At 38.5% G+C, this 12,117-nt stretch overlaps 1 protein-coding gene and 1 long non-coding RNA gene across 2 annotated transcripts in view; one reads left to right on the top strand and one right to left on the bottom strand.

Moving 5' to 3' along the window:
• Positions 1-2,253: 2,253 nt before the first annotated feature.
• Positions 2,254-4,192, top strand: LOC110376248 (uncharacterized). The gene is made up of 3 exons (XR_002429525.3): positions 2,254-2,387; positions 2,638-2,700; positions 3,110-4,192. It is a non-coding gene; the product is annotated as an uncharacterized LOC110376248 (long non-coding RNA).
• Positions 4,193-4,836: 644 nt separating this feature from the next.
• LOC110376272 (activating signal cointegrator 1 complex subunit 3) overlaps positions 4,837-12,117 on the bottom strand; it is a 29,284-nt gene continuing 22,003 nt past the window's right edge. Inside the window, exons 32-39 of the mRNA XM_064040751.1 lie at positions 11,711-11,852; positions 11,067-11,257; positions 10,157-10,347; positions 7,219-7,387; positions 6,488-6,775; positions 6,003-6,137; positions 5,456-5,651; positions 4,837-5,023 (exon numbers count right to left, since the gene is read on the bottom strand). Coding sequence (XP_063896821.1) covers positions 4,878-5,023; positions 5,456-5,651; positions 6,003-6,137; positions 6,488-6,775; positions 7,219-7,387; positions 10,157-10,347; positions 11,067-11,257; positions 11,711-11,852 — 1,458 coding nt within the window. The 3' untranslated portion in view covers positions 4,837-4,877. The remainder of the gene's footprint in view (positions 5,024-5,455; positions 5,652-6,002; positions 6,138-6,487; positions 6,776-7,218; positions 7,388-10,156; positions 10,348-11,066; positions 11,258-11,710; positions 11,853-12,117) is intronic.

Here is a 12,117-nt window from a genome sequence, read left to right as displayed (position 1 = left end):
TCTTTTATTAAACATCTTTGGATGTCTGCAAGATGGAAAGTAGGTAGTAAGTATATAAGATACCCGTTTTTGTTAGTTAAAGTTATTGAATTTTAGTATCTACTTGGAAAAAAATGGAATCACCCCCTTGCGCTATACAAATATAACGTTTGCCAATGATATAATATTTACAGTTGAATGTTTATGATCTCGTTTGAAAGTCTATACTTTTAGCTTTAAATAAAGGGTACAAACAAAAAAATAGAAACAGTCCCAAAGGCATTCCCTTGTTATGTTCATTTTTTTGCCCACAGCAACAAAACATATCAAATGCATGTAGGTACATACATAACTTATTATAACTACGATGGGTGGTGGTGGTGGGTGGTAGGTGGTAAAGCTTCTAGAATGTTCTAAAATCAATAATTTCCGCGCCACGCATCTCCGGCAGGACGAGGGGTGAGCAGGGTACCTAACTGTGGCTAGCTTATGTAGGCACTAATATTTAGACTAAAGTGCAGCCGGATACGAACATGGATAAATCTAGAATGCGTCATTTTCTTTTTTTTTTTATTTAAAATTTTTGGATATCTGTAAGAAGGATAGTAGGTAGTAGATAAGATATCAAGTTAAGTTATTGAAGTTTAGTATTTAGTATAACTACTTTTAGCTTTACATAAACAAGTCTAAATGATAAGACCAGCTAAGCATTCAATCGGTTTAATAATCAATCCTAGAGGCATTATAGAGATCTCTTAAGATCTAGGCATTCAGATTCCCCACAGCAAATAAACAAATCAAATGCAAGTACATAACTAACTATTATGGAGGGTGGTGGTGGGTGGTAGGTGGTAAAGCTTCTAGAACATTCCAAAATCAATAATTTCCGCGCCACGCATCTCCGGCAGGACAAGGGGTGAGTAGGGTACCTAACTATATGAAGCTAGCTTATGCAGGTATTCATTTTTTGACTAAATTGCAGCCAGATAAGAACAGGGATAAATCTAGAATATAAGCATCCAATCAGTTTAAGAATATCCCAGCGGAATTCTCCTCTTATGATTTAGGCATTCAGATTAACAAAACAAAGAAAATGCAAGTACCTATATAACGAAATATAATTACAGTGGGAGATGGTGGTGGGTGGTAGGTGGTAAAGCTTCTAGAACCTTCCAAAATCGATAATTTCCGCGCCACGCATCTCCGGCAGGACGAGGGGTGAGTAGGGTACCTAACTATATGTACCTAGCTAGCTTATGCAGGTACTCATTTTTTGACTAAATTGCAGCCAGATAAGAACAGGGATAAATCTAGAACATAAGCATCCAACCAGATTAAGAATCAGCCCTAGGGGCATTCTCCTCTTATGATTTAGGCATTCAGATAAACAAAACAAAGAAAATGCAAGTACCTACATAACGAAATATAATTACAGTGGGTGGTGGTGGTGGGTGGTAGGTGGTAAAGCTTCTAGAACCTTCCAAAATCAATAATTTCCGCGCCACGCATGTCCTGCAGGACGAGGGGTGAGCAGGGTACCTAACTATGTGTACCTAGCTAGCTTATGCAGGTATTCATTTTTTGACTAAATTGCAGCCAGGTAAAAATAGGGATAAATTCTAGAATATAAGCATACAACCACTTTAAGAAACTATCCCAGCGGAATTCTCCTTCTATGATTTAGGCATTCAGATGAACAAAACAAAGGAAATGCAAGTACCTACATAACGAAATATAATTACAGTGGGAGGTGGCGGTGGGTGGTAGGTGGTAAAGCTTCTAGAACCTTCCAAAATCGATAATTTCCGAGCCACGCATCTCCGGCAGGACGAGGGGTGAGCAGGGTACCTAACTGTATGTAGTTTATGTACTAGTTTTTAGGGTTCCGTAGTCAAAAGGGTAAAACCCTATTAAGTACTAAGACTGCTGTCCGTCAGTAACTGCGCTATATCTCTTGAACAGTTATAGTAGGACAGTTCGCAGAAGATGTAGGTGTTCTTTTTTCTGCTATGACAACAAATACTGAAAACTGGAGCGGGATATTATACGATAAATTAAACGACATATTAAAGGGAGAGTTAAAGTTTCTAATCACAGGAATTTCGGCTCTACCCGGGAATCGAACCCGAGACCTAGTGCTCAGCAGCCGCGGGTGCAACAGTTAGATCAACGAGGCAGTTTACAGTAGTATAAAATATGGAACCCCTCATGTGCGAATACAACTCGCACTTTACCTGATTTTGATAGATGTATAATATCATCGTATATCAATCAGGGGGGTTTTGGTCGGGCTTGCGCGGTGCAGCTAGCGTCGTCCTTATAACTGCATCCAGTTTCCAGTGCGTTATCGGTCATCGGGCGAGACTGACGTGCCTTTGGTCCTTCGGTCCTCTTAACATCAGACAGAGGTGTGTTTTTGAATATTAATTTTTATTACTTCCTTTTGAATACTAATTAATGTGTTGATTATAATTCTTCAATTTTTGTGGGATCTTTTCATCACATTTTGAAAATTCTGTGACGAAGTTGCCTGATTAGGGCGTGACCACATGACCCTTTGTCTTTTCTCTTTGTTCCTATAGGGACTAAAATTACTATTAATAGTTTAATTATATCTGCAATTATTATGAAACTAATATTTTATTCGTATGATTTCAGGCGGAGTTTACAAAGCTGTTTCCTGACCACGCCCACTTGCCCGTTGGAGTCTTATTGATAAAGGTGAGTCTACATGGCTAGCTAATTTGTTACAAAGCAGGGTTTTATTTTATTATGTATATTGGAAAGTTCCCTTAAACGCCTAGTTTTAATTATGGGCCACACCCATAGGCAGTAAAAGACCTGTGAAATAATAATTAACTGTAAAGCTGTAGATATTACAATTTTAGATATGAAGCAATGCTAGCTACTAGCAATTAGCAATATACACTAACAATATGTACTACATACTACGAAATGGCTGAGATATAAATGACAAAAATGGGCGTGGCTGCCTTGTAGCCTTGTGATCTTCAAGCAATATATCTACTCAGTAGTTGAGTAACCTTTACATGAGCAATAAGAAGGTAGATACTGGTAGGGACATGGCGAGAAGTCTATATATTTTTTAAAATGATAACTTTGTTCACAGATACCTGGATATTGAAAGGCATCGGATCTCCCATCGTGCCACCAACGATGGATAACCACGCAGCTTCCATTCAAGCCATGTCGAGAAAACTGCGTCGAATAGTCTAAGCAAACATGTAATACTTTACCAGCTTCCACAGATTACTTAATTTATGACCGATCGTCCATTGCCAGATGTAAATAATAATAAAATTAATATTTTCATCTGTGCAGTGGAAAATCGGTCTGAAATAAAATAAGTAATTTGTGGAAGCTGATGGTGTGTTACGAAAGACACGCAAGCTGACTAACATAATTATAATGCTAGATATATGCATGAAGACTTGTAATCTTACTTTTGCAAACAATGTTTTTATTGGTTGCTGGTACCGACACCTTCCCCTTGGTACTAACTAGGACTACAAGTCACTCATGCCTTTAAGTTATTATTTTACACATTTTCGGAATTGACACATATAATTTCCTTTATATATATAATAATTATATTATAACATCATCCGCACCCTCGATAGGAAAAAGTTGCTCTAATCAACGAAGCAGCTTTAGGTTAAATATTTTTTGTTTTAACTGCATTTGAATATGCAGAAAGAATATGTAGCTTGAATATGCACGCATATAGGTTTGATCATCAACCAATAAATCCGGTAAATGAACATTTTCCGGTGTAGCTATGAAGTTTTACAAGACGTGTGTGTGTAAAAATCATAGTTATTTAATTGTGAATCATAACATCTGGATAGTTTAAAGACTGCGACATTGTCACTTAATGCAGTCAATCGACTTACACGGACTTGACGAACCCGGATTGGACAAGTATAAGCGACATTTTTAATCTTTCCCATTCGCGGATCTAAACGTCGTAGAACAACGTCGACATTTGTAACATCAATTTCGAAGGAGTCAGACCGCGGCTCCTTCGATAGTTTAGATTCGCACTTTCCTTTATAAAAAACCTTCCTATAAGTGGCTTGATAAATCGGAGTCAATGGGGCATCGCCTCAGAATTTCATGTTAACATCTCATGAAAATAAAAAATGTAAAAAAATACAAAAAAAAGATAAAAATAAAATTCAAAAATGTCTAAGCTTGTTTCTTTTATTCCCTTTTCCTTCTTTCTTATACCAAAAAGTTATTTCATATGTGACTAGATAAATAAAAATTAAACACAAGTTTATGAGCAAGAAGTTGTTATTCCAAATTCTAAGCAACTTACTCAACTATGAAGACTGCTCAAACATCAGTCTATCTCATTCAACTGGCGTTAATTTCTGCGATGAAAATGTTTTTAAATATAACTTAAAATTGAGTATTCCGAAGTGAATATGTGAGTACTGCCTCGTTGGTCTAGTTGTCGCAAGTGCGGCTGCTGAGCACGAGGTCTCGGGTTCGATTCCCGAGTCGGGCCGAAATCGCTTTGTGGGTTTTAGAAGACTTTCACAAAGCAGCCCGGAGCCTGGAAGTTGGTGATTGATACACCCGTGCATCGGAGAGCACGTAAATGTCGGACCTGCGCCTGATCTCTTTCCGGTCGTGTCGGATTGCCGTCCCATCGGGTTATGAGAGTGAAGGAATAGGGAGTGCACTTGTGTCTGCGCAAATGCTTGTGCACTATAATATGTCCTGCGCAGTTGGCTAATCTCCTTACATGAGAACAGCCGCCGTAGCCGATAATCGGCAAGGAGGACATCATCATCATCATGTGAGTAAAGGAACAATAAAATAGCTAAATTAAATATAAAATAATTTATTTATTTATTTAAAAAGCCAGTTCATTCAATGATAGTCTTGTCGATATCGTACACTCTTTCGACGTTCTCTTGCGGTAGGGGGTCCATTAATTCTATTTGTAGGTCATATTGTTGGTCCAGGCCCATGTAGCTGTCGCTCATGATGTATATCGTGTAGATTATGCGACCTGAGACAAAATATAACCAGTTTTAGGCTTTTCTAAGAGATCCTAATATTAAAGAAGATGGCGCCAGTAAAGATGGCGGTCTATCTGTCAAATTCTGACTGTCAAAAACTCTAGACCAACAGCCTATATACAAGTATTTGGTTTAAAAATAAGAATGTAATTTTCCTAACAAAACACAAAATAAAAACAATATAACATAGTTCCAAACTAAGCAAACAACTATCTGACCTCCATATTCCTGAGATTATTGAGACAGGTCAGACTTAAAGGTTAGACTTTCTACCAAACTTAACATGTGTCAACCGAATGAGAATTGAGACTGAAGCACTTTCACGCACTGACAGAATTTCGATACAAAATGTACGTTTTATAAAACAAACCCCACCAATTCGCACAGCTTTTGGTACTTGCAGATACCTTGGCATAACTCACCTCTACCCGATGGCGTATAAAACGCGACCTGCGCATTGCCCCTAGCCGGGACTCGTTTCAAGGCATGTAACTCTCCCTGGTCTATTGTACCCATGGTGACGAACCAGCCTTCATTCTTCCCGCGCGGGAAGCGGGGACAGAGGACGTTGTTAGGGTTGCCGCCGCGACGGTTCAGCTCTAGTACTAGGGTGTACTCCTGGAAAAATGTGAAGAAGAGAGAGTGATGACGGTGGCCTTCTTTTTTTGTAAGTATATGTTGTTTTTATTTTTACAAGAATAATAATAATGTAAAGAATGTATTAAACAATAAACAATTTGAAAAGTGAGAAACTGACATACTTTGTGTTCTAATAAAATATGTTTTTTTGTTTTTCTTACAGCAATTTTTAAAAATATTATTCAAAATGGTAATGTTTGGTTTTTTTTTTAAATTTCAACTCAGCGTTGAATGATTATGTTTAAAATTCTAAAAGTGAAGTACAAGTTTTGGAAATACAAAGTAGTGCAGATGATGAATACCTATATCACTAAAAATATAAGTATTTACCTGATCAGCATGTAGCGGGATCCAGTGGTCCCTGGCAGGTGGCTGTTGCACCGGCTTATCCTGTTCGCCGTTGCAGTCGAACCACAACCCGCGTATGCGCATTTTTATATCTAGTGTCGGCATCTCGCTTATTGCCTAGAGAGAAAGCATTAAAAACCATACAAATAATAATTATAAGCTGTTATATGAGGACAAGAATGCTTTATATAATTGGTGTAAATAAGAAGAAAAGTTGAGATTTCTTCTAATATTTGCATTGACATAATTTGATTTTAGTACATGATAGTTACAATACACCGTATGCTGCGTCAAAAATACTGTAAGTCTCAAATGATTTCTCGATTTTATAATAATTTTTTTTACTTCAAAGTCACTTCAAATTGATTTGTTACGAAGATTTCCACAAAAAAATAGTCACGCATTTTGTTCCCTCAAATAACCAACATATTCCGAAACATCAAATTTACGTAAAAAAAACAACTCACCCTATGAACCTGTTCAATTTGACCCTCTTCGAACTCCCTCCTCAAATATTTAGCCAGTAGCTCATAATTCCTCATACAAGCCACTTTAAGCCCGTTGAGCATATGGCATGGCTTATTCGAGTCTTTGGCCATCTGGCTAAACATGTAGAGATGTTGGGAGTCTATGTGTGGGAGAGTCAGTAGGGGAGATTCGGTCGGCCATCTGGCTTGGACAATGCCTTGCATTAACATCTGACATGATAGACAGACGGAAAGCCAGCCGTTTTCTGCTGATGTGTCTATCATTGCCTGGGGAGATAAATACATTTTGTGAGTTTTATTTTTTAACTCTGGAACCTTTTAGGGGGATGTTATAAGTTTGACTGCTATGTGTCTGTCTGAGAAACCGAAGCTGATAAATGGATGAACCAATTTCGATGTGGTTTAATGAGAGCTAAGTACCAGCAATGGTACCCGGACAAGCTTAGTTTTTTTATCTCATTACAATCAAACTTTTTTCTTTATTTAATGCCGGAAATACTGATCAAAACCATTGTAGTAGATTCTTTCTGAGGTCACTTAAATAATTTACAAAATTTACAGTTCAAATTCAACTTTAACTAAATGAAACTAAAGAACATACACTGCAGTTTTAGTGTAATAATAATTCTTATGACAACAAACAAAAATGAACTCTACACTAATGGACTTAAAGTTCACTTTACCAAAAACGAAGCTACTTATAATTTTACCTGTAATATCCTTATAGTCTGATCGAGCACAGACTTGGTATCGGTCAGGTAGTCAGAGTTGGGTAACGTTAGTCTCGTCATATGCGCTTGTAGCAGTAGGAACGCTTTCACGTTCGACGAGTCCAGGCTTAGAGCGTCAACGGGGAGTCGGCATTGTTGGGATAGTTCGCTGAAATTAAATATATTTTTGTTAGAAATTTTTGGAGGTTTGGTACTTATTTTTAGAGTAAAATATGGTTGTAGTGTATGCTTTGCTGTTCTTGTATTAATCCATCCTAAGGTTGCCTTGAAAGTGTGTTTTCAAGTTGGTGTGTCTAATAAAGCAAATCTATCTCACTACGGAGTATTTAATAAAAAAATGTATTTCTGCCTTGCCATCACGTCAGGTATTGACCTTATTTTAGTTTTGTTCCATCCATTTTTCAATAACTCCCTTCCTTGCATATTTACTTGCCACCGAAGACCAAAGCAATGCTTGTGCAGTCCCTAATATTTCCTATAATTGACTATGGTGACGTGTGTTACTACGATCTCAATGCGGACTTGCTCAACAAACTTGATCGACTTATCAACAATTGCATAAGATTTGTCTTTAACCTGCGGAAGTACGATCATGTTTCTGAGTATAGGACGCAATTGAAATGGATGCCCATTCGCCAGAGAAGATCGCTGCGCGCCTTGACGACCCTTTACTCGTTACTCAACTCTCCAACTCCTCCTACGTATCTAACTCCTCATTTTCAATACCGTTGCTCCGGTCATTCCAGAAATCTCCGTTCTTCTCACAACCTTCTTCTTCACTGTCCTTCTCATACTTCTGATACTATCCATTCTTCTTTTCATATTAAGTCTATCCTTTTGTGGAATGCGCTGCCCTTAGAAATCAGGAAGTCCACCAGTAAGCAATCATTTAAAAGTGCCGTGCGGAAGTTACTGCTTAATAAATTGCTAGAAGAATCACCATTATGATAATCATTGGAATATTATATGCTAGTATATGTATTATATAGATATATGTTTATATATAGGTATATATATTATTATATATATATATTATTATTTTTTTTAATCTTTTGTATGTTATATATTTGTAATAATATTTATGTACCTACTTACGTCTATTTTAGTATTCTATCTAGTCTTTCTAAGTAAGTAATGCACCTACCATGTTATCTCTGCATCACCTTAAGGTTGACTGGAGAGAATGCCCATGGCATTAAGTCCGCCTTTGTAATTTTATGATTGCATAAAGTTAAATAAATAAATAAATAAATAAATAAGACTGCAGATGAAGTGACAAGCAGATGCTAGTAACAATATCTCACCCATTTGAAGTATTGAAGCATTAATAGATCATTTATGTTCATGTTGCTGTGCAAGTTGCGGGTGAAGTGGGCCATGGTCTTGTATGACAGATAGTAATATTAACGCGAATATATCTCACCCATTAAGTAAGTCCTCGTTATGTCTGACAGGCAGCGTGGAGTACTCCTCGCTGTCGGCTAACACTCGCAGCAGCTCGTCCATGTTCATGTTGCTGTGCAAGTTGCGGGTGAAGTGGGCCATGGTCTTGTATGACAGATAGTAATATTAACGCGAATATATCTCACCCATTAAGTAAGTCCTCGTTATGTCTGACAGGCAGCGTGGAGTACTCCTCGCTGTCGGCTAACACTCGCAGCAGCTCGTCCATGTTCATGTTGCTGTGCAAGTTGCGGGTGAAGTGGGCCATGGTCTTGTATGACAGATAGTAATATTAACGCGAATATATCTCACCCATTAAGTAAGTCCTCGTTATGTCTGACAGGCAGCGTGGAGTACTCCTCGCTGTCGGCTAACACTCGCAGCAGCTCGTCCATGTTCATGTTGCTGTGCAAGTTGCGGGTGAAGTGGGCCATGGTCTTGTATGACAGATAGTAATATTAACGCGAATATATCTCACCCATTAAGTAAGTCCTCGTTATGTCTGACAGGCAGCGTGGAGTACTCCTCGCTGTCGGCTAACACTCGCAGCAGCTCGTCCATGTTCATGTTGCTGTGCAAGTTGCGGGTGAAGTGGGCCATGGTCTTGTATGACAGATAGTAATATTAACGCGAATATATCTCACCCATTAAGTAAGTCCTCGTTATGTCTGACAGGCAGCGTGGAGTACTCCTCGCTGTCGGCTAACACTCGCAGCAGCTCGTCCATGTTCATGTTGCTGTGCAAGTTGCGGGTGAAGTGGGCCATGGTCTTGTATGACAGATAGTAATATTAACGCGAATATATCTCACCCATTAAGTAAGTCCTCGTTATGTCTGACAGGCAGCGTGGAGTACTCCTCGCTGTCGGCTAACACTCGCAGCAGCTCGTCCATGTTCATGTTGCTGTGCAAGTTGCGGGTGAAGTGGGCCATGGTCTTGTATGACAGATAGTAATATTAACGCGAATATATCTCACCCATTAAGTAAGTCCTCGTTATGTCTGACAGGCAGCGTGGAGTACTCCTCGCTGTCGGCTAACACTCGCAGCAGCTCGTCCATGTTCATGTTGCTGTGCAAGTTGCGGGTGAAGTGGGCCATGGTCTTGTATGACAGATAGTAATATTAACGCGAATATATCTCACCCATTAAGTAAGTCCTCGTTATGTCTGACAGGCAGCGTGGAGTACTCCTCGCTGTCGGCTAACACTCGCAGCAGCTCGTCCATGTTCATGTTGCTGTGCAAGTTGCGGGTGAAGTGGGCCATGGTCTTGTATGACAGATAGTAATATTAACGCGAATATATCTCACCCATTAAGTAAGTCCTCGTTATGTCTGACAGGCAGCGTGGAGTACTCCTCGCTGTCGGCTAACACTCGCAGCAGCTCGTCCATGTTCATGTTGCTGTGCAAGTTGCGGGTGAAGTGGGCCATGGTCTTGTATGACAGATAGTAATATTAACGCGAATATATCTCACCCATTAAGTAAGTCCTCGTTATGTCTGACAGGCAGCGTGGAGTACTCCTCGCTGTCGGCTAACACTCGCAGCAGCTCGTCCATGTTCATGTTGCTGTGCAAGTTGCGGGTGAAGTGGGCCATGGTCTTGTATGATAGGTAGTAGTAGGATGCGATGCGGCCCATCCAGGTGCAGTGGACTGTGCGTAGATCCTGGGAAAAATAGAAAGAAATCGTTACGGTTCGGGAAGTTACAATGGCTTTTTTACAACTGATAATAAATGGGGTAAGGAAGAGGGAATAGATTGAATACATAAAATATACGTTCTTCTTCTTATATCGGGTGTGTCGTTCATAATCAAATTAAATTAAATGCGTTAATATACTGGTTAATATATGTCGATTAACACAAAGATAAAAGAAAAATACGTAAAAATAAAAAAATGATTTTTTCAAACAAAGTAAATGGAATAAAAATGTGCAAAAATTGGAACACCATATAAAAGTCAGTCATTACAAACAACTGAAATTCTCCCTTGAAAACTGACAGCTGTCAACTGATCAAAACATATGATACTCCTAACTTTATCTCTGCTTTACACATGATGTTGTAAATTATAAAAACGAAAAATGACTCCTGTGGCTAAACCACTGAATGGATTAGGTTATTTTTTTTACAATTCGCCATAGAATATCATAGAGTATATGTGATATGATTTAATGTGATTGTGAACGACACACCCGATATAAATAGGTACCTACCTTGGGCTACAACTTTTAACGTAGAAAGCCGCTTTGACGTGACGACCTCTGACATGAAATTTTAATCAAAATTGCTGCCAAAGTAGCAAAGAGAAGTTTTATTTTGTTCTTCTACAAATTGCATTCGACTAGGATTTTAACACGACCCAGTACTCGAAAACCATACATACCTCTTCAATCTCCAAACAATTTGCATTCGCCAACGCATCGAGCGAGCTTTGCACTAAGTTAGACAGGTAATAGTTAACATCTTGCGGCTCCACGCTCTCCAAGTTATAGTATGAGGGGTTCTTCAGCAAACGACGGAAGAAATACGTCCATGTCATGTAGTCTAGGATGTCTTGTTTTGTTTGGACCGTGCCTGGAAAATAAAAGGAAGAATTGAGAACCTCCTCCTTTGGAGAAGTCGGTTAAAAAAGTATTTTTTCCTATGATGCTACTGCGAGCCGCTCTTTACCATTTTCCTAGCCTTTTCCCAACTATGTCGTGGTCGGCTTCTAGTCTTACCAAATGTAGCTGAATAACAGTGTTTTGTCGAGCAAATACCCATCTGACCTAAATTAAATATTGCTAAATGGAAAAATATGGTAAATGTACACACTAAGCACTATCGAAATTTAAAATACCTATACAGAATAGCAGCTTAAGGATTCTAAACCTTATTTACTTTGATGTTAGGATACACGAATACCGATAGACACCTAATACCTAATACCGTCCTATGGATATAGCAGCTTTTTACCAATATTTGCATGAAATATATTTTCAAACTAAAATTTCCTTTTTAATTACCTAGCTTATAAAAGATACTTACCAGCTACAATTTCAGCGTTAAGATGGTCGGGCAATACGTCCAGCAGACTGGACTCAACCGGGAACGGCTCGTACAGGAACTTTTTGTAGAAATTCTTCTTTTGATCGTGGACTAATACTACAGCCACACCCTCGTTGTCATACTGGAAAACATCATAACATTATTTTGTAGAGATAATTGTTAGTTTGCTTTTTTTTTTATTAATTTACCATTTAACCTAAACTAACCTGTTTTTAAATAGACTTGGTTTCAGCTAACTGTCTGAACAGCTGTTAACGTTTTATTTAGACTAATAAAATACTTGAATACGTTGAGCAAAAGATAAAAAGGTCTTGCGCAATTTGCGCAAAACTGCGCTAAACCAATTGTCATTTTTTTTTATATATTGTTGATTCGTGATCACCTTT

This window comes from Helicoverpa armigera, chromosome 23 (genome assembly GCF_030705265.1).
Source record: "Helicoverpa armigera isolate CAAS_96S chromosome 23, ASM3070526v1, whole genome shotgun sequence".
NCBI lineage: Eukaryota > Metazoa > Arthropoda > Insecta > Lepidoptera > Noctuidae > Helicoverpa > Helicoverpa armigera.
This window is presented reverse-complemented; position numbering and strand designations above follow the sequence as displayed.